At 41.5% G+C, this 23,264-nt stretch overlaps 1 protein-coding gene across 15 annotated transcripts in view; it reads right to left on the bottom strand.

Moving 5' to 3' along the window:
* Positions 1–23,264, bottom strand: part of KCNMA1 (potassium calcium-activated channel subfamily M alpha 1) — a 561,760-nt gene that overhangs the window by 191,290 nt on the left and 347,206 nt on the right. For 14 of the 15 annotated variants that reach the window (XM_081007630.1, XM_081007632.1, XM_081007631.1 and 11 more), the window contains exons 7-9: positions 18,800–18,875; positions 16,345–16,515; positions 14,587–14,678 (exon numbers count right to left, since the gene is read on the bottom strand). In XM_081007630.1, coding sequence (XP_080863756.1) covers positions 14,587–14,678; positions 16,345–16,515; positions 18,800–18,875 — 339 coding nt within the window. Of the gene's footprint in view, positions 1–14,401; positions 14,494–14,586; positions 14,679–16,344; positions 16,516–18,799; positions 18,876–23,264 lie in introns of all 15 variants that reach the window. The other variant, XM_081007634.1, reaches the window with a different exon arrangement.

Below are 23,264 nucleotides of genomic sequence, written 5' to 3'. Positions count from 1 at the left end.
TCACAGGCAAACAAAGCAAAATGCAAAGCTCCCCTGGCTGTTTATTTTCAAGGAAAATTACATCCATTCTCTTGGAACAAATATAAAGAACCTCTTAAAAAGTCACCCTTGCCATCCCATCATTTTAAATCACAGGCAGTAAATTGAAGATTCTGTTCAACATCCACTGACCACATTGCATTCATTTTGTCAAGTAAGTAAATGAAATATGACATATTGATCTAGATGTCTCTGTATAACTATAATATTTATATCAAATACATGTGTCTGAGTCTCTCCACCCCCACCCCCTGCATCTTCCTTCTTAGCTTTCTAATTGTGCATTTGTCTACTGGCTGTCCAACAACTCTGCTCCCACTCTCTGGTTCTCCCCTGCTCTTTCTGTCTGCACTCCAGGAGCTGGCAAGCTTGAAGAAAACTCAAGGTATAACATAGCTGACGTAAGGCCAAATCCACACGTAGATCATTATTACTTTTTTTTTTTAAGTGTGTGGAACAATATTCTTAATAACTGCTTTCCCCATTAAACCTATAATGGAACACTCTTTCACATAAATAAAAGCTGTGTATGATTGAGCTTGGGCAGATTAACCATCTTGGACCTAGATTCTATTACATGGTGGTTAAGGTGGGGAGGGGAGGGGGGTCAGACCTGGTTCAAGAAAGTCCTTAGAAACAGCATTCTTTCAACAGTTCTATATTTTTGAACCGAAGTTGGATCAGACTATTGCTTCAACAGGACTAACAGAACCCAAATCCTATGTAAGAAGTCATAGAAAGTCATGCTCAAAAGAAACCGCAGAAGATAACTGCTTTGAAGATCTTGTTAGAAAACAAAAACACAAGCTGTTTACCTGCCTAGGATTTCTAAAGGAGCAGTGAGGGAAGAGGACAAAGGTTGTAACACTTGATTTTTAAACACAGGGATTAATTTAAGACTGCCTTGCCCACAAATACATGGAGCTAGATGGCTGCGTTGGTATCTCACGCTCAAAAAGGGCAACAGTGGCCCACCAGGGAGCTTAGTGACAACCTTGTTTTGCAGCCTATCGCTGATAACAAAACAGCCCCTGGTAAGGTTGGTGGGCTGTTTTCAATTCAGTCACCATTTGTGAAGGCCTGCTGCACAAGGATATTTAGAAGAAGTATTTACCCTACCTAAGATCTGCAGGACTTCTGACCACACCTACCATATCACCAGCCATGTGTAGAAGCAGCCCACTTGAGAGAGCTACATTAGCTCTGAGAAAGCTTTCTTTTTTTCAGCCTTGTCTCTCCAAGAGCCCTTCTCCTTTTGTGTCCTAATCTATTTCTTGGTTCTAATTTTAAACCCTAAGTTTGAACCTGAGCTGGTGTGCATATTCCACATTTGAGTTTGCTCTCAGGTTTGAGCTCTAGGCCTGCCCCTTGACCTCTAGCAGCCTGTGAGGCTGCTCTCCCACCTTCCCAAAATAGTAGGTCACTGGCCCTTACAGAGAGGGAGAGGGAGAGGGAGAGGGGAGAAGGGAGGTGTGGGGAGCTCAGCACTGTGTGGCAGGATTGGCTCCACTGCAACTCAATGTGCAGTGCCAAACGCCCTGTGCCTCACCCTTCCTGTCTCAATAAATGCCACTGATCCAAAGTTTGGGAAAGCCGGGGCAGCCAACAGGGCCCCACCTGGGCTGATTCACTGGTCTCTACTGACCTTGACCCTGTAGCAAGTTCTAGCACCAAGAGGCAGGAGAATCACCAAGTATCCTGACTATTACCTGCAGAGCCCTGGGACAGAAGGAAGGTTGCTCAGTGAGGATATTTCGCCATCTTGAGAAATGTGAGAGCCATTTACTGGCACTTAAAAGTGGCCTTATTGAAGCAGGAAGTACCATGACATTTGCTACCGTACAATTAAATCAAGATTGCTGAGAAATGTCATTGATCTAACTGCAAGGGTTATTTCTTTGTTCGCACCCCCCCCCAAAAAAAAATCCCAGATGTTTTGCCCGAGTAACATTTTGTTTTAGACAAAACTTTAGGGATGTATTCGGAAACCCCACCATTCACCTCAGATTTCACTTTAGCCAAAATTCTAGTAGCAGCTCTACTTTTGCACTAACCAAACAGGGATGACTCTAAGGGGTAGTAAGGGGTAGTAGGCGCGCCCCCAAAATAATTTCCCACTACTCCATTGGCTTCCCCAGCTTTCAGTCTCAAGGTCCTATGTAGCCCAGACTACTTCCCAAACTAGTTTCCCCCCCCCCCCGGAACCCCCTTGTGACCAAGGCTATAGCAATAAAACTTAACAGTATAATTCAAACTCAGACCAGGATAAATACTCTTTCATTTGCTCTGAGACATACAAACACTGTCTGAACTGTGAGCTGTCTTTCTTTTGCATGACATACTGTGATGAAGTGGACAAGCAGAGTCTAGATCTTTAGTCATTAAGAACTGAGACCAAAACCCAAAAAGAAAATGTTAACAGCTGTGAACATGCAGTTAGGACGGCATGCTAGCAAGCAGATTCATAGGACACCGCAGGATTAAACCACACTTCCAGCACCAGCAGTTTCAGCATCAACCAGACTTCTGTCTACTGCTCTAATCCTTTGAAATCCCGGCAGTTCTTGAGCTTCCAGAAGCAACAGTTAGGACACACAAGAGACACCCTGCTATTATTAAGCAATCAATGTTTTTGCTCCTGCTCCTCATTTTACAGTGTTTTTTCCCCTATTTAAATGGCCTTATAATCTTTGCATAGCTTGCAATATGATTTGAAGTTATAACTAAGCTTTCCACCACTGATGACTACCCTTTTCTAGGGTTACCATTTTAACTGGTACATTAATCAAGAAGTTGTCAATGTGGTGCCCTCCAGATACCGCTGGACTCCAACCCCCATCAGCCGCAGCCAGCATGGCCCGTGTTCAGGGTTGATGGGAGCTGTGGTTCAACAACATCTGAAGAGCTACCTTTTATCTATTACCATTAATTTATGATTTGGTATGGGTCCATTTTAATCAGTTGGAGTAATGACAAATGTTTTTTAAAGGCTAGGTTTTTTGTCCTGACAAGCCACATATATCAAAATTTGAAATGGCACCCTTGGGTTTACTGAACCCCATTAACTCAACAGATGCTGGGACAGCAGTTGCACATGGCTCCTGCTGCAAGATGATTGGGGTGGGTGGGGTGTAAACCTTAACAGTTCGAGAAACGACTGGTGTTAACTTCACCTCTTAAAGGTACCCCTGCCCATACGGGCCAGTCGTGTCCGACTCTAGGGTTGTGCGCCCATCTCACTTAAGAGGCCGGGGGCCAGCACTGTCCAGAGACACTTCCGGGTCACATGGCCAGCATGACGAAGCTGCTCTGGCGAGCTGGCACCAGCGCAGCACACGGAAACACCGTTTACCTTCCCGCTATAAAGCGATACCTATTTATCTACTTGCACTTTAGGGGTGCTTTCGAACTGCTAGGTGGGCAGGAGCTGGGACCGAAAGACGGGAGCTCACCCTGCCGCGGGGATTCGAACCGCCGACCATGCGATCGGCAAGCCCTAGGCACTGAGGTTTTACCCACAGCGCCACCCGCGTCCCCTCAACTTCACCTCTTAAGAGGTGTTTAATCTAAGGGGGGAGAGGGCGTCAATACACCAGGTCCATTATATTCGCCCTCAATTTCTGAGAGAAGAGGAGGGGAGAAGAGAGCCTATAAATGGAATTCTCAGTTGCAGGATGTAGAATCATAATAAGAAATCAGAGTGGAAGTTCACAGTATGGTATTTTGAGAAAGTTGTCTATAGGCTTGACAGTAGATGTATATTTAGTAGTTAGAGAGAGAGGTACAGGGAAGGAGGGTGGGGGATTGAGAGCAGACTATTATTTTAATCAGTGTTTTATCCAGAGTTAAGTAAAGCAACTGGGAAATAACTATGCAAAGGGCATTTATTGCTGAAACACTTCAGATGAAGCCTTGGAGTGGTTGAAAACAGAGCCTTCCCATGTTTTCTAACTTTTCTCTTGAGAATTTCAGAGGAAAAGAGACTGCAGTAAGCAGCTAAATCACCAGGAGAAGGTCCAAGTGGCTGTTGAAAGTTGCTGAATTTATTCTTCTGCATTGTCAAGAATCACAATATACTGACAAAGTAAAATACAGTTTGTTCAAGTGCCATATATTTATGTATCATATTTATGTACTCTTTGAGGTGAAGGAAATAAATGCTATAAATGTCCACCATAATGCTAATGCAATAAATGTGAGCGTTCACATGGGTTGTGCAAGTCATAGTGAGGAGCTTAATAAAAACAATTGTGCTAGGAGTTGTACAACATCTTTCACAAATGCAAAGCACTCGTTGGATTCAGTTGTTGTGCAGCACAAAGAACATTAGTGTTACACTAAGAACTAGCACAGTGGTAGTTGCGCAAGTGGGTTGCCACAACTGGATAACACCCATAGAGCTATTTCATTTTACCTCACAACTATGGAGACTAAGAGACGACAACCCACTGAGCATCATGAATAAGTAGGGATCCAAATTTAGCTTTCTATAATTTAAAAAGCAACAGTATTCACATTAAATTAGCATGGCTCTTCTTTCCTTTAAGCAACATGTGGATGAATGCACATGGTTTTGAAGAGGTTAATTTCAGTGGAACTTTTCCACTGAGAGATGTTTCTCCCAGGCCTTTTAAATCAATATTGTATGGGCTTTCTCTGTGTCCCTCATTTTAGTGAAGTAAATCAAGCACAGCAAGGAAAACAGGACTCTCCATGTGGTGGCCCCAGTACTCTGCAGCACTCTGCTTCTTTGTGTATACATTCTACCAACAGGTGAGAGCATCTTTATATATAAAAGACCTTCACATCCACTGTGACTACATTATTTATTTAATTTTGCCCATGCTGCTGATGTTTAAGTATTTGATTTGTTGCTATTCTAGTTTGATCGTATTGTTTTTGTTTTGCAATGTTTTAATGTTGGGTACACTGCTTTGAGTGAACTTTTACCAAAAGGCAACTGATACTACAGACAGGTGAGGTTTTCGTTTGTCTGCATTTTTAAGTAAAGCGGCCTGAATGGCACTTCCTGACTGAAGCACAACTATTCCTCAATATTTGCACTTCTCTGAATTTTGTAATATGCATCTCAGCTCAAAAAACAACACTGAAATGCATGTAAAAATATGAATTTTTAAGATAAAATGTGAATATCATAGCTATGCTGGGGCATGGGAACCTACAGCACATAGCTCAAGGTCTTCACCATTACAATATACAGTATTGCTTAGTGGAATGTCATTTGAAGCCTAGGAAAATCAGAGGAATTATTAGAAAATTTAAAAAGATCACAAGACAGGACAGTACTCTAGGTCATATGCTCTTCCAATAAAAATGTATTTCATTTGCCTGTTCTTCCAAGTCAGTTTAATAGGAAATGATATTATTCCTTTTCAGACAGAGTTCTTCCCCTCAGCTATGGGAAATCTAGAGGCAAATTGCTAAGTAGAAGAAAAATAAAACCATGTTATAGCTCAGAATCAACATACTACGTCTAATCTATCCAAGGTGTCTTGTCAACTTAAATTATCTGTTTGTCTGTTCGTTTACACTGACTGTCTCTCCTCAGTTCTTTTTTATGTCTGAGAAATGCTGCTATTAAGTCCCTACGTTTCCTTCCTGAAGGAATCTCACAGATTGTTCTTCTTCTTCATGATAGGCTGATGATTTGGTAAGTTATGGCTCATAGATGACTCAGAATAAATATCTCAGAATCAATAATGGACCGTGAGAGAAACAAGAGGTCTTCATAATGCTACACAGCAGAGAACCAAAGCTAGCTTAAAAATAAAAGGCATTCAGACATATGACAGAAACTTAAGAGGTCTCAGGATAAATGTTGATATTACTTAGTGGTTTTAAAAGCATTTTCAGCAACAAAACGCCAAAAAGAGTCAAGGGGGAGGCGTCCCTCAAGGTAGTCCTTGAAAGCAGCCACTTATTATGGGAAGACTGACTGCCCAGTGTGCTTTGACCAAGGGTTTTCCTCTGAAGCAAAGGTCTAAATAGGCCTCAACACCTCACTCAATAATAAACTCACTCAGGTTTTTCGGATGATGTACCGGGGGGGGGGGAATCATTTACAATGGTGTGGCTCACAGATTCATGCTTGATTGGCTGCATGCATGTGCTCTTATTTGATTCTTCCTTAAGCTCCTTTTACAAGATTTATCATGCAAGGGACACATTTTGATGGAAAAATTGACCGAAGGAGAGAGCAAAACGTTGCCGAACATTCCACATTTTTGGCATGGTTTAAGAAAGGGAAAAGATAAAGCCATGTTACTCAAATCCATTGACTGGCTGTACAAATAAAAACTGAAATGAGAAACATGGTTGTCATTTAGCACTAGTGACTGTAGTGTTTAGAAATGTTTTTATTGAGAAGCCCTTAAGAGTGCAAAAGTGTTGCATATCCCTAATCTCATTCATCCTCATAGCAACTCTCTGAGGTGGGCTACTCTTATTTACACTTCAAAGATGGGGAACATGTGTCAGGGTGAATTTGCGTTATCAGGTTATGTGGTTGCCTCTCTATGGGTGCCTGGATTAGTGTGCAGACTTGTACATCTTCTAACTAAACTATTACTTAAATGTGGTCTGGTATAATTCTGACACATGCCACCCCATAATTTCTCCAATGGAAATTCCAACCTCCTGCTTTAACTAAACAAACATTCCAGAAGGGCCCATTTGGCAATGTTACTAAGAGGCAGTTACATTCCGCCTCAAGAAAATGGCTGGTTTCAAAACTATTGGGGCTACTTCCACATTGGGCTGACAGGATATAAAGTGCTGCTTTACCTTGAATCAGGATACTATTCCATTAATTATGTCTTACAGGAGCAAGTACTTGGGATAATTATATGTTATCCTAACAAACCTGCAAAGTAGACTAGACTGAATGATAGTGAATTTCTCAGAATTTTTTTCAGTCTTAGGTTGCCAACTCCAAACTCAACTCTTCCCTCTCCCTCTCCCCCTTTCCCTGCCTCAAGGCTGCACTAGTTATGATTTAGCAAGTTGAACAGGATCCTCCAGATATGCCAGTCAATGAGGTAATCAATTATACCCTTTGCATCCTCCTCTCCTGATAGATGGCAAAAGCAAGAGCTACAATTTTAGCCACTGGGCTGCATCTGGGACACAGACCGTGGTAGGCCTCAGTGGCTGTCAGATAGACCTGTTGTTGTCCACCTAGGACAGGATTATCTGTTCTGGCTGGTGGTAGCTGCTTTCCAAGAACTCATGCAATGACTCTTCCGAACTTGTTACTACGTATTTTAATAGGAGATATCAAAAGCAGAACCTATAATCTTATAAAAGCAAAGCACATACTGAACATTTGCCTATGACCAAAATATTTTCCATCATCACCATGATCTCCACTTGTAGTGGCTTCACTCAAGCTGGTATCCTATGCTTCAAGCCACACCACTGTGGGATTCATTATTCCTACATGATCTGCCTTGGAAGCTGAAAGAATCTGCATTAACCAAAAACATGACTGGGGCCCTGCTTCACTTCAGGAGCCAATGAAAACACTGATGGAAAAGTCACAAATTTCAGATTTATTGAGAGGGAGTTGCAAAGACTTAATATATATCTCGCTTCATAAGAAATACTGACAACCCATAAACTCCAGAAATAATCAATAACAACTGCATTGTGGCCTATCATGAACATTCACAGCCGGCAACAAAAGCCTAATAGATATAAAACAGGGAGTAGAATCAACCAAAAGAATCCCTACCAAATCAAACACAACTTTGCCCAAATTGTTCCAAGAAGATACCTAGTCTTTCACAATATCCAACAAGAAGGAGGTCTGAAAAGTGTGGAGTAGTTTATATATGAACCTAAATGTCCACAAGCAGTGAATCTGCCCCAGCCATCTCCTCCTTCTAAACAGCTACACCAATTGGTAGGAGAGGTACAGAAATGTAACCCTTTCACCTGGGAGAGCTGCAAAAACAGCCCATCCCCTAGGTAAGAAACAGACTCCTTGGATACAGAGAGGTGGAACATTGTGACATCAATGGCCAGTGAACCAATCACCTTCCTCTTTCCATATTTGAAAACACCAAGTTCTAAAGGGCAAGTTGGGCCCTGTTGCTGGTTTTAACCATTCAAGCACTTAGTAGGATTCCTGCTTATCCTTTATTATTCTTGTTGACTGATTATTAATGAAGAATCTTTAGTGTATCCAGAGTACTTCATATATAATCTTCCATAACTCTTACAACAACGCTGATATGGTTGGACAGTATTATTATCCGGTAGGTGAGAGTGGACACCTGGCTTGAGAGCAGTACATGTGAAAAGGATCTAGGAGTCTTGGTTGACCACAAACTTGACATGAGCCAACAGTGTAAGGCGGCAGCTAAAAAAGCCAATGCAATTCTGGGTCTCATCAATAGGAGTATAGTATCTAGATCAAGAGAAGTAATAGTGCCACTGTATTCTGCTCTGGTCAGACCTCACCTGGAGTACTGTGTCCAGTTCTGGGCACCACAGTTCAAGAAGGACACTGACAAACTGGAACGTGTCCAGAGGAGGGCAACCAAAATGGTCAAAGGCCTGGAAATGATGCCTTATGAGGAACGGCTAAGGGAGCTGGGCATGTTTAGCCTGGAGAAGAGGAGGTTAAGGGGTGATATGATAGCCATGTTCAAATATATAAAAGGATGTCACATAGAGGAGGGAGAAAGGTTGTTTTCTGCTGCTCCAGAGAAGCGGACACGGAGCAATGGATCCAAACTACAAGAAAGAAGATTCCACCTAAACATTAGGAAGAACTTCCTGACAGTAAGAGCTGTTCGACAGTGGAATTTGCTGCCAAGGAGTGTGGTGAAGTCTCCTTCTTTGGAGGTCTTTAAGCAGAGGCTTGACAACCATATGTCAGGAGTGCTCTGATGGTGTTTCCTGCTTGGCAGGGAGTTGGACTCGATGGCCCTTGTGGTCTCTTCCAACTCTATGATTCTATGATTCTAAGTCTGGAAGATAGCAGCTTACTGAGGATCACTAAGTGAATTCATGGCTCAGGCAAAGTTTGAATCAGAGACTTCTTCACTCACAACACATAGCTAAATCAGCTTTCTGTTAAGTACTCTCAGTACAAATTATAGATCATGTTGGTGATAGGGACAAAAATAGCCTCTAACATAAGTCTGCATTACTTAAGTCCCACCAGACGGAATGCAATCCACAAGCCATGCAGGATGGTCCACCAGAGGCTCAGTGAGTCTCTAATTTTACGGCCTGCAGAGAGTGCTTGTCAAGCACCAGGCAGGTCAAACAGTACTGCTGAACTACATTTGGCTTGGTAGGTGATTGAGTTGTGAAGGCCTGCTCTAAGCCTTTATGCCAGAGTTTTCCAAACTGTGTGTCGTGACATATTAGTGTGTCAGCTGCAGTGTGTAGGTGTGTCGCGTGAATGCTCCCTGTGCTGCTTCTGGGGCTGGAAAGCGGTTACAGTGGTGCCTCGCAAGACAAAATTAATCCGTTCCGCGAGTCTCTTCGTCTAGCGGTTTTTTCGTCTTGCGAAGCAACCCTATTAGCGGCTTAGCGGATTAGCGCTATTAGCGGTTTAGCGGTTTAGCGGCTATTAAAGGCTTAGCGGCTTAGCGGCTAAAAGGCTATTAGCGGCACAGCGGCTTAGAAAAAGGGGGGAAGCGAAAAAAATCGCAAGACTCGCAAGACTTTTTCGTTTTGCAAAGCAAGCCCATAGGGAAATTCGTCTTGCGAAGCGCATCGAAAAACGGAAAACCCTTTCGTCTAGCGGGTTTTTCGTCTTGCGAGGCATTCGTCTTGCGGGGCACCACTGTAGTTTAACCTCGGTTTATTAGTAAAACTGGATTACTGTGTCATGAAATTATGCATGTCTAAAAAGTCTGTCACTGACATAAAAAGTTGACTTGTTGAACTGTAAAAAGTTGAACTGTTGACTTGGAAGTAAAACCCTACTGAAGATTCTCTAGTAAGTGTGCATTGTATTACAGCCTTAAAGCATTATGGATCAAAACTATACTGTCTTCAGAACGGCAGCCTGCTGCCATATAAGCCTGTTTTATGCTTTAAACTCTGCATGGCAATCTTTTTAAAAATATATATATACTTAAATAACATGTATAAACAAAGGAGCTTAATGTATGTTTCTTCCTGGGAGAAGGAAATGCACACATAATTTTAGGACTCTGAGCAACATCTTTCAACAAAGTTTAGCGGCTCCAGATTTTGCAAATGCATTCAATTTTATCTGGAAACTTTTTGACATTAGAAATTGCAGAACTGTAGTTTCTCATTACGTTTGCTGCCAGAATCTTTGCTGAGCTGCTCAGCTAAAGACTTATATTGCTAATTATTACCACATGCCTCCTATCCCATGCAATGGAAAACTTATTGGTTCTGACAACCCATTCTCTCAATGTTGAATTCCAAAGGAAAACTCAAATTTTTGGCCAAACATAACATTTCATCAATCTTGTTCTACTGACTGCAAAACCAATATCAAACGTAAGATGCTAATGGTTTTTTACTGTGCCGTTCCCAAGCTTATGTGCTCTGATGAAAGATGTACGTGAGCAAAGGGCTTCTCCAAAGTATTTAGAAATTAGCTTTTTGAACCAGGAAACAATGCATAAAGTTAAATTGAACAGTCTGTGCACTGATGACAGAGTTCAGCTTCAGTCAACAAAATATACAAGCAAATAGAAGCAGATGAACGGAGACAAACATAGAGTATGTTTAAAAGAAAGCAAAAGCCCCCAGAGGCAAAACAGACTTAAGCAAGCCCCCAAGCTAGCAGTGAAGCCTATGAGCTAGTTGTTAAGAATCAGCAGGAAGTGGGAATTTGAAGATCAGGTCTAGGTTTAGAGACAACAAAGCACTGTGGGTACCAGTGACAAAATAGGTTATCTTACAGACTAGCTTCTTGAAAACTCTATTTATCAGGGCAAAATGTAAATGGATGAGATATCGCTATAATCCTGTTACATCAAAGTGCTTTGCTCAACATTTAAACTTCAACTGCAAGCCTATTCATTCCTCCCTAGGAACAAGGCCTACTAAACTGAGAGGGGCTTATTTCTGACTGGATGCATTATGAAGACCTGAACTTGTTCAAGAGTAAAGAAAAGTCAGCATTTCCCCGCAATGGGGTGAGCTCCCATTGCTCGGTCCCTGCTCCTGCTAACCTAGCAGTTCGAAAGCACGTCAAAGTGCAAGTAGATAAATAGGTACCGCTCCGGCGGGAAGGTAAACGGTGTTTCTATGTGCTGCTCTGGTTTGCCAGAAGCAGCTTATTCATGTTGGCCACATGACCTGGAAACTGTATGCCAGCTCCCTCGGTCAATAAAGCAAGATGAGCGCCGCAACCCGAGTCGTCCGCGACTGGACCTAATGGTCAGGGGTCCCTTTACCTTTAACACTGAGAGAAACTAGATTAAAAATGAAACACCTTCAACCTTTAACACTGGCCCTCTTCACATGTAACACTAAGCCAAACCACATTAGTGTAAGCAAGCGAATGTGTGGGTTCCTAAGGAGAAGATCACAACCATTATGTTCTTCCTCTAGTGCTATTGTCAGCTAAGCCGTGGTTTGATTAGCATTACTTCTGAACCTGGAATCATGGTTTAGCTCCCCCAGACAAATCATGTAACCTGTGGCTACAACTTCATGACTTGTCTGCAGCAAGAAAAGCCATGGCTCCAGGTTTGGATGTAAGGCTAACTTGCGTTACAGCAAGACAGCAGCAGCAGGACCATAGGAGGAAGAAAGAGGACATGATGCCATCTCTGGGAACCTATGTTTGCTCATTTGCCCTAAACCACAGTTTGGCTTAGCATTACGAGCAAACTGGGTCAACAAGTCCTGTAAAAATGAGAGGTGAGACACACACCAAAAACACACTAGAAGAGACGTTCAGAATGATTAAGTCCTGTTGAAATGAATTGGACTTTGAAGTAACCAATGAAATAATCCTTTCACGGCATTCCATTGGACTTTATAGCTTTTCTTCTCATAGTGCAGAATAAGGTGATAGAATTCTGTCCTGTACTACTTCAGATTGCAGGCAAGGAATGTCATATTTCTGAATATTCTCCTATGTTTCCAATACAGTGGTGCCTCGCAAGACGAAATTAATTTGTTCCGCGAGTTTTGTCGTCTTGCGATTTTTTTCCTCTTGCGAAGCACGGTGTCGGGAAAGTTTTGGAAAAGCTTCAAAAATCACCAAAGTCTTTAAAAACCTCAAAAAAGGCTACCACACCGCGTTCTATGAGTTGCTCCTCAAAGTCAAGTCGCAACTGTATTAACGGTGTTAAGAAAAAGGAAACAAACTTGCAAGACGTTTCCATCTTGCGAAGCAAGCCCATAGGGAAAATCGTCTTGCGAAGCAGCTCAAAAAACAAAAAACCCTTTTGTCTAGCGAGTTTTTTGTCTTGCGAGGCATTCGTCTTGCGAGGTACCACTGTATGTAATAAATTTCTGCATTGCAGAAGGTTGGACTAGATGACCCTTGGGGTCCTTCCAACTCAACAATTCTACAATTCTATATAGTAATAGAAGATGTTATTTTACACATGCAGAGAGGCTTTTGTTTTAATTCAGCAGAGCATTCAAAAACCCAGTCTCTGATTAACAGCCTGAAGTTATTGTAACTGACTTATGCAGGATTCTACCTACTGTTTTTAAGTTCTATCAGAGGCATTTCAATCCCAAAGCTAAATTTCATGTTTAGAATTGGTGAGCATGCACTTCAGGGCTCAAATAATGTCTGAATTTAACAGGGTTTGTACGTGTGAAATCTTCCTTCACAGCATTAGGATTCAACATTTTTTCAATGGATTCACATGAGCTTCAACAGGGAAAGGAGAGAGAAAAATCTCACAGTATTTAACTATTTAAATAAATTGCTTCTAAAGAAGTACTAGTTTGGAATGAGTTAGGATAAGATTATAGGTCTTTTGGAGTTTGTCAGATGTGGAGGCAAAGAGGGATGGATCCAATATCATCATGCTCACATCACATCAAAAAGCGACACAGAGCTAGTAGTTCTCACCTCCTGTCCGCCCCCCTCAAAAAGACACCACACAATGGGAAAATGTGGTTTGTGGGTTGAGAGTAGCGGCAACAAGGTTCATTAAAAGGAAATAGTTTGAAAGTTCACTTTTCTATGGTCTATCTGCTACAGCAAATGGGAATTTAGTTTGTTGACTAGTGAGTTGAATGTTGGGTTAGCAGACGAGCTCTTTCCATCTTTTACTATGGAATGGCAGAACATATACTGGACTGAAGACAAAAGGAAACAAGGAGACTGAATGAAGATACAACAGGGTGCAACTGGGAAGGGTTAAGGCCCTGTTCAGATTTTCTGAGGCAAATTCTTGTTAATAATATGCTTAAGGTCATCAATAGTTTTTAGTTGTGAATTTAGTGCAATTAATTTCTGAAAATTGGTAGAACTCACATCATTACATCATTAAATGTTTCTGCCACCCAAAAAGGGACTTTAGTACTGATGTTATATGTGTATTTATTCTCTATTTACAGATAACACTGATTCTGTTTTGGAGACGGACACAAGTTGTGATCTGGTTTCCTGGCTGAACTGTTGACAAATCTTCAGAAACTCTGCTTGTTGTTAATAAGGGTCATTTTAAAAACCCAACTAAAATAAAAATTAGATTATCAGCAGAAAATCAGATCAGTGAAGGGCTGCATCTGACAGTACTTTTGGCATGAGTTATCTCAACATCAATGTCAGTCACTTGAAAATATTTAGGTATGTCCCACTATCACCATTTCCAGGGAGAGATAGAAAATGTAAGCTAGTTTGTCAAATGCCTTGAATGGAAATGAATCCATATGGTCTCTTATGACATTAACATGGGAGCTGGTTCACTTACAACGTTCCCCATGCAAGTAGCTTGGATGCGAGTGTTCAGAAAAAAGCAGCCACAGAAGTAACCCCTCACTGACATGGAGATATTTGACGCAACAAACATCTTAGTCCTATACGCTGACTTCAAATTAATAATAGCAGGGTCATCTTCCAGACTGTGTTAACTGAGTTCTAGCATTACCAGTAGTTCCTTTAGAGAACAGGGGAAACCACTTTGACTTGTACCTTAGCATGGCCCAGGTCTCTTAATATGCAGTGTGACAACTTAGGGAGGAAACGACATTTGATGTCAACAGGACACACACACAAAAATGGCACGTGGGGGAGAGAGAGAGAGAGAGAGAGACAGACAGAGAGTGCATATCAGGGTGTGTCCGTGAGTCAGATGTCACCACCGTGGCAGGTTCTTTTAACGTCACACAAGCACACCTGGTCTTCGTCTCTTTTTGGACTTACTTTCTGCCTCGGGTTGAGTTAAAAGTCCCTCCGTATTTCTTCCGGTTAAGGATGAGAGCAGCAATTTCTGGCACGTAGCGCGCAAACATTGCCTACATGCGTGAAACAAAAGCACAAAAAAAGAAAATGGCATGCAGAGAGTGTTCTACTGCACCAGAGGCAGCAGAGCCTCTTGGAATACTTACTTTCTTCCACTAACCGCACTATAGGAACCACCATATTTCTTGCGGTTTCCTATTAACTCTATGATTTCAGGGACGTAGCTGGCAAACATGGCCTAAGGAAGAAGATAGGAGACAGAAGAAAAGACTAAAAAGAGAGGCCAAAGAAAGGGGGATGATGAATATTTTAAGATATATCATCTTTAAGATCTGAAAATGCAAAAGACTTAGATCTATAAAAGGTGTTTTTTCCCCCTTCAAAAAGGTTTTAAAAAGGGTTTTTTCCCCCATAAAATTAAAACAAATAAGTTTTGACATAAATGTTGGGTCTCAAAAGAAATGCATGTCTGGTCAACTAAAGAAAATGGTCAAAAGAGGGAGAAATGCACACAAAACAAAAACCAAAAAAAAAAGAAGCCAAGAGCAAAATGAGGTCAGAGTGGCATCTGAGTGATAAAGTGCAGCTGCATGGCTAACACTTTCTGAAAAGGGGCAAGCGGGGGATATTAAAGGTTATACACCGCCAAAAAAACCAAAAACCTCCACCAAGACAAAACGAACCAAAATATGTATTATTGCTAAGCTGATGGTGCTAATTTATAAAAGAAAGACGAGGGGTTCCTCCCCGTTACCAAAGAAAACAGGATGGTAGCAGAGGCTTTCCTCCACACACATGAGAATGAACAAGATGTAACTAAAACGTATTTTTAAAAGTTTGTCTTTTAAAAAAGTTGATAAGAACATGTAAAGATGTAAAAGCAGGGGGGTGATGGTGGGGAATGGAATCTGCCATGTTTTGTCCAACAAACATTTTGCTTGTGGCTGGATACTTCTAAGAGCTGCTGCCAGTGAACTTGGCCTCATTTTTTGGCACACAAATACCGCACCTCTTTTGGAAATAAATGCGTATGAAATACTGCATTTATAATGCACTTAGCAGATGCAACATCCCCAAGAAAGAGATGTATACAAGATATACAAAAATATGTGAGAGGATTTTAAAAAATACTTCAGTGACTGCATATATGTACATTACATATATTGTGGATTGAAGTCGATAAGTTACTTACCTTAAGGAATGAAAAGCTTAATGCTAAGGGTGCTGTTTAAGACAATTTAAGACAAAAAAATTGCAACAGTTGCCGCATTGTCTTTAGCATTGACAGAAAAATAAAGAGGCAATTTGATTAGATACAAGATATGTACATCTACCTATCTATGCAAATATTTTCCTTCTCGTCGTTCAGCACGTACTTACTCAGTTCCTCAAGCACAGCAGAGACATACTTGACTGACTCCTCTTAGGTAATTGGCAATGACTGCCTGAGTTAGTACCATGTTACTCCTTGTATGGTTGCCATGTGTCGAAATGAAAGAAAACACAGTTTTGCCATTGTCTGGAACGGGCAAGCGGCTCTTTAAAGGTGGTCCTAAGCCACAGTGTTTGTTGGAATATTGGGAAGGAACACAGAGGGTGGGGAGGGTTCTTGAAACCGCAGCTAACGTTAACATTATTGCTATCATAATCACCAAATTAATGCACTGCCAGTAACCGCTAACTGGAAAGTTCATACTGAGAACTCCTAAGGCACTTTTTGTACCTGCATGCATTATAATCTTAAGCACACCACCGCAGTCATAGTTTAGTTATAAGTCAACAGCTCTGCATAATAATTGTGCATACATTATTATTATTATTTAAAAATGTGTTGTTACTCATCCATTTATTATAATTACTACACTAAGGAGAAAAAATCCAGCAGAAAATAACAAGAATTTTACCAGTCCCCCGAGGATGAAGAAGACCATGAAAAGGCGACCAAGGGTTGTTTTTGCATAAACATCTCCATAACCAACAGTGGACATAGTAACCATTAGTAAATAAACACATTCCCAATATGTAAGCGCTTGGTTATTTTGGAAGTTTTCCCATGGATCCCCTGAGTTCTCCACCTACAATGAAAGAATAACAGCAGATGAATGATTCAGGTGTACAGACGCCCACAAGGCTGAAGAACAGAACAGCCCTTTACAAAGCTTTGTTGCATGAAGGTAAGCAGTCATTGGGTGACTGAAGGCAAATTATTTTATTTCTAGCTAGCAATTAATAGCAGCATTACAGGGGGCTGTTGGGATGTTGAAGGAAATAAAGACAGTAGAACACTGTAAGAGTGTTCCCCTGATTTTACATATACACAGGTCCTGCTATCTGAACACAATGTGTTCCCTGGAAATCATTTATTAAGCAAGCGTTTGCATAATGAGTTGACAAATTCCATTGATTCCTATGGGGAAATTTCTAATGTGTTTCTGACTATGGAATTTTGGCCCCCCAAAACAAAAACAACGCTCTGATTTGTCTGATTGCTCCCCTCTCCTCTCCCTCCCTCTGTTCTTCAGTCAACCTGCAAAAGGCAAACAAGGAGGAAAGAAAATAATGCTCTGTCCAGATATCTGAATCTACTGTGTGTGTATAGCGAGGTTTGGGTACTAATTCCCTGAGTTTGGATAAGTGAATTTTCACATAGCAGGCATTCAGAAAGCAGGACCAGTGTGTATAGGCAGGGAAGTGTAGCAGTTGTGGGTTTTGGATTTACATCTGGGAGACCCAGGCACAAATCCCTATTCAGCCACAAAGATCACTGAATATCTCTGAGCCAATCCCTATTTCTAGGGCAAATTGATCTCACAGGATGCCTGTAAGGATAAGACAGAGGCTCAAGCCCTACCCCCAAAACTCTGGAGGAGGGCAGGATGGAAGTGCAATGACTAATGCACAAGACAACTGGGGAAGCTATTACTGCAATACAAGGCACTTTTCCCCATAAGAAGCTGCCTTATTATTGAGTCAGACCAGTAATCCATCCTGCTCATTGCTGTTTATACTGATGGGCAACAGCTCCCCAATTTTTCGGGCAGACGCCCCTCCAAGCTCTACCTGGAGATGCTATGGATGGAAATTGAGACCTTCCGCATACACGGCAAATGCTCTATCACTGAGCTGCAGGGCTTCCCAAGCCATAGCAAACTTTGGCACACCTGCGTCCACCGTCTGTCTGTGCAATAATAATCGGCCACTGTGCTGCTCACAACTGACCAGAGCAGTTGCACAAATTCCTGAGCAGGAACAGGCTGGCAGCAGCTCCCATGTCCTGGGAGCGGTTGCCAGAGTTCTAACCACCCACAGCAGTAGCAGGTGTTATTTTTCTGGGGCTGCAGAGGCAGAGAAGGATTTGAAACATTCGGGCCACTGCTGCAACAAAGATTCAGTGACTGTCACTCAGGGATGCGTTTCAGTGAACGGAAATGGTCCGTATGAATCAATTCCCACCAACTTGTTAGCTGGAAAAGGTTTCCATAGATGTGAGTTTCAGCCATGTATGACTCAACAGAGAGTTAGGATTCCAGAGATTTATTTAGCCCTTACCAAGGGAATATGTTTGTTAAAGTAATGTGCCTCAAGTGATTTGTGCCTTGGCCTCAAAAAGAATTGCTGAATGCTGACTTAAGGAAGAAACTAAAGCATTATTTATATAACAATTAAAGTATCATTTAAATATTTTCTCTCCCTCTCTCTCAAATATTAGTAACATATAAAGTACTTGTTAGAACAAGGTGTTTTTTTCATGCATTGCCTTTGGTGACATTTCCCCCCCCTCTTGCTGTTATTAAGGAAACACTACCATCTAGTGGTTACGTTTTGTTAATGGCAATCTCAGTAAAAGACTCCTGTGATTATAGAATTATTTCAACCTCTAGGACCAAACAGCATAGTACTAGTTGCTCTGTGATGGCTTCCCACCCCACCCCCCATGGATTGATGTTGTGCAAATGAATAATGGCTTCCAAGAGAGGGGAGGACCCGCAGGGTGGGAGCGAAGGTTTAATCCTTTCCTCTGCCCCTCCCAAGCAGCTTTTCTCACCAAGGGGAAAGAGGTTCCTGAAAATATCTGGAGGTATGTATCAGGAATCTTCAAATGGCTGTGGATTATTGGCACATGCTCACAACATGTCTGGGGGGGGGGGCGGGGAACACAGTTCTCCTTTACAGCCAAATGTGTACCTGAGCCATCACAGAAAGTGTGAAATGGCTTCTTGATGCCTCTTAAAATTATTTAATCTATATTTATGTCAGTGCTTTGGCCTGGGCAAGCCAAGTTTCACATAAATGGAAATAGCAATGTGAACATCCCCAAGTAAGTTTTTTTTTCCTTAAAAAAGCAACCCAAATACTTACCAAATGTATAAATCCAGCTGCTGTCAGCCACGTGCTAATAAATATTGAGCACAGATTCACCAACTTGATGGAATTACTGGTTTAAAGAAAGGAAGAGGGAGGGAGACAGAAACAAACAAGATGTTTTCAGAGTTTATGTTTTAGCTGAGCATCCTTCACTTCAGTGTTCTTCAATCTTGAGTCCCCTTTTTAAATGTGGTGTTGTTGTTTGAGGGGGTGTTGTTGTTTTTATTTTGATTATGTATTTTGTGGTTTTATATTTTGATTTTATTCTGTGAACCTCCCTGAGGGCAGTATATGAAGAAGGAGGAGGAGGAGGAGGAGGAGGAGGAGGAGGAAGAAGAAAGATGCTGTTGAACTACAAATTCCATCTTCCCTGAGCAATGGTTAAGCTGGGATGATGAACAATTGAGCCCAGCCGCAGCCCCGAGAGCTGCATTATATTCTGTGGAAAAGTTAACAAATGTGTATAGTGAACTCCACCAAAAAATCCCTCCCTGGTGTGATATGGAAGTTCTCCAATGGCTCATTCACACATGCGAAAACCACCAATGGATTTTTCAGTTGTTTGTATTAAGAGCAGAGGTGTGTGAACCAGCCTAATGCTTTAGACATTTGCATCCTTCTCATGGCTCACTTTGGTGCAGTGTAGGTCCTGTTTTACGCAGAACTGTTTCCTGCCTGTAGATGCCTTTTCTCTTTTCAGTCAGGGTTCTAAATATAGATGGACGGATTAGTCACCAACATTTCCCTGCTCTTTAAGCTCTTTGAGACATCTGTGCAATCTCTGATTCTGACTGAGTCCAGTCTAAGCCCCTGAAGTTGCACTAAAAACCTCATTTAAACCAGCAGCGAGGAGACATAAATAATCAGTTCAAATTTGTTCACGTTATTCAGTTTAATACGTCATGTTTTTTGTGGGGGGAACAACAACCCCTGAAAAACAGCTGTGCAACTAGGTGAAATTGCAGAGGTGACTGTCTTAAGTGCCAATAAGTAATGTATTTCTTCTTTCTAGCACGGGGTGAATTATTGTGATGTTGTCAACTGTTCCTTGCTGAGATCCAGCTAGAAGACATTTGAACACTGAAGCAGGCACCCACAGATGTATATCCTTCACTGGATAATAAATTGTGTGCAAATGACTGCTGAACAAAAGAATCCTAGTCTGATCCAGTGACTGTACTGTGAGACACCAATCGGCAATTCAAAAATGGGAGCAGGGAATTCAGATTGAGCCTCTGCATTCCCTCCCTGTACCACTCAGCTGATTAATGCTGTTACCTTAGCTATCTGACCAGGTAGGGGAAAAGTAAGGGTGGGAGAGATATTTGATTTTGTTTGCATTTCAATGAGAAAATGAATGCACCACATATATATATATAAACTGAAACACAATTATACTTTGAAATTTTCACTTTCCCAAATGTTGTGACGCATGAACATGCATCTATTGGTGGAAAGTGCAAATAAAAATGCACATATTTGTGGAAATACCATACAGAAATTATAATGAATGGGGAAACTGATTGCAAAAAATGTGTGCATTAGTTAAAACTACCTACTAGGAGTAATTTGCACTACAATGCTGGCAAATGTTCATGAGGATTATTTTTTTAATTGAAACTGCTGCAAAAAGGTGGACAACTGGATTTAACGCTGGAAACAATGAGTAACAGAGGGTTCGTTTTAACCTGGGGAATATTGTGTTATAATTTCCTGATTATAATACTAGAGCTTCTGTCTAATTTTATTACAGTGGTACCTCGGTTTTCGAACATAATCCATTCCGGAAGTCCATTCGAGTTCCGAAACATTCAAAAACCAAAAAACGGAAGCCTCAAAACACAAGCCTCAATACGGAAAACTCAAAATGGAAGCTGTGTTTCCTATTCGACTTTCGAGGCGCATTCGAAAACCGAGGTACTTAACTTCTGAGTTTTCGGTGTTCGAGTTACGAAACGTTCGACTACAGAGGCATTCGAAAACCAAGGTACCACTGTATGTTCCTTTCACACTATAGTATCTGTTGTGTGATGGAACTGTGGCTCTGTGATCAGTATGTTGCCATGTTGCACTAAATTTCATTCAAAACATTGAGCATGGTATGCCACAAGCATAAACATCACTGGACAACATTGGCATGCTCTCATGTTTTCTGCACACGTGTCCTTCTGTATCACTATGATTCACCCACAAAAACAGCAGGAAAGAACTCTATGGTTGTCTACTGCTCCACATTTCATCAATTTATGTTCACGATTTTCTGGGTGAATAGGGTGGCAAATGGTTTTTTCCCCCTGGAAGCAATTAACATGGAAACAAGCAATGAACTTCTGCTATATTTCCAGAAGTGGCTTTTTAAATAATAATAATAATAATAATAATAACAACAACAATAATTTATTATTTATTATTATTATTATTATTATTATTAATAATATATTAATAATAATAATAATAATAATAATAATAATTATAATTATAATTTAATAATAATAATAATAATAATTTATTATTTATAATAATAATAATAATAATAATAATAATTTATTATTTTTAATAATAATAATAATAATAATAATAATAATAATAATAATAATAATTTATTATTTATAATAATAATAATAATTTATTATTTATACCCCACCCATCTGGCTGGGTTTCCCCAGCTATTCTGGGCGGCTTCCAACCAATTAAAAACAATACAGCGTCAGACATTAAAAACTTCCCTAAACAGGGCCACCTTAATTTGTCTTTTAAAAGTAAAATAGTTGTTTATTGCCTTGACATCTGCTGGGAGGGCGTTCCACAGGGCAGGCGCCACTACCGAGAAGGCCCTCTGCCTGGTTCCCTGTAACCTCACTTCTCGCAGCGAGGGAACCGCCAGAAGACCCTTGGCCCTCAGTGTCCGGGCTGGATGATGGGGGTGGAGACGCTCCTTCACGTATACAGGACCGAGGCTGTTTAAGGCTTTAAAGGTCAGCACCAACACTAATAATAATAATAATAATAATAATAATAATAATTTATTTATACCCTGCCCATCTGGCTGGGTCTCACTAAACAGGGCTGCCTTCAGATGTCTTCTAAACGTCAGATAGTTGTTTATTTCTTTGACATCTGATGGGAGGGCGTTCCACAGTGCGGGTGCCACTACCGAGAAGGCCCTCTGCCTAGTACACGATGTGAAAGCAAAAATATAAGACATTAACAGGGAATGCCCTCTCTAGGGCCTTGAAGCTCCTGGGGGGTGCTTTTTCAGCTGTAGGTAGTCTGGGTGGCGAGACCGCAGTGTCGCGGGTGGCAGTTTTAGGCTTTGGGTGAAATCTTTTAGTCTGACTATCAATAAGGGGGTGAAGTGGTGACTCACGCCCTGTGTGACAGTGATATCAGGGTTCCCCGTTCAGCTGTCAGTCATTGAACTCCCCTTAACAACGCGCACACACTCCAGCCAACCCGAGTGCTGCTTTTGGTGCCAAAAGTGGGCGGGACAGAACAGGGGAATCCCCACTCACGTGTCTCCCAATGACACACGGGGTGGCAGGAATGGAACCCCTACGCAAGTGGGGAACACCTGTAAACTGCTCTGTGAATGCAGTCTGTGAGAACCTGCAACTGACAGGTTCATCCAGCCCTAGCAACAGCAAGGCACCTGAAGGATCTCTTAAAGAAATATCTGAGCATGGGGGAAAATGTTTAAAATAATTACATGAAATCTAATGACCAGCTGATAATATGTTTCTTCTCCCCCCCCCCCCCTTTGCTTAATGATTTGCTTAACTGATTTTCTAAGCAACAGAGTAATATGAATGGCCCCTGCACTGAGTGCAGGAAATAAATTTGTTTGCCGCAGCAATCCTTCAATAGACTGGATGCCCACAGCTTCTCTCTTTGGCTCTACACACTACGAAACAGTGTCTTGTGAAGAGTGATCTGAAGTGCAAGCAAAGAGGAGGAGGAGCCACAGGAGAAAAAGGCATCCCAGGAAATGACGCCCCTCTCTCTTCAGTTACACTAGCCACAATCAAAACACTCTTTTCTATATGAAGGGAAATCAATGGTTTTATTTAAAAGCCAATTATTCAGTCACTTTAAGAGTCCAGGAATTTGGGCAGGGGGAGAAATGTCACCAAGTTTCGCACTTTTCAGTTTGTCACCTTAGAGCAGTTCCTGATGGGTGGAATCCCCCCAGGATAAGGGACAGGCAGCTATAGCTGAAAACAGAAGGCCCAAGCGACATTCCTTCTCCCCTTCCATAGTGTGTAGTTTAAGGGGGCCACCAACCTTTTTGGGCTGGTGGGAACATTTGCAAACCATTTGCACTATGCACACGTCACGATTGTGCACATGCTGCAACCTATTCAATTGCCCGCGACAAAATGCTTCTTCCGAACCTACTTTCAGTGGGCAAGGTGCCTGGTGGGAACCAGTGGGAGCATTTGGGGTGCCTGCCTGCCTGCGG

Source organism: Podarcis pityusensis (assembly GCF_964106645.2).
Source record: "Podarcis pityusensis genome assembly, chromosome: 5".
In the NCBI taxonomy this organism is placed as follows: domain Eukaryota; kingdom Metazoa; phylum Chordata; class Lepidosauria; order Squamata; family Lacertidae; genus Podarcis; species Podarcis pityusensis.
Note: the sequence above shows the minus strand (reverse complement) of the source record. Positions and strands in the feature narration are given on the sequence as shown.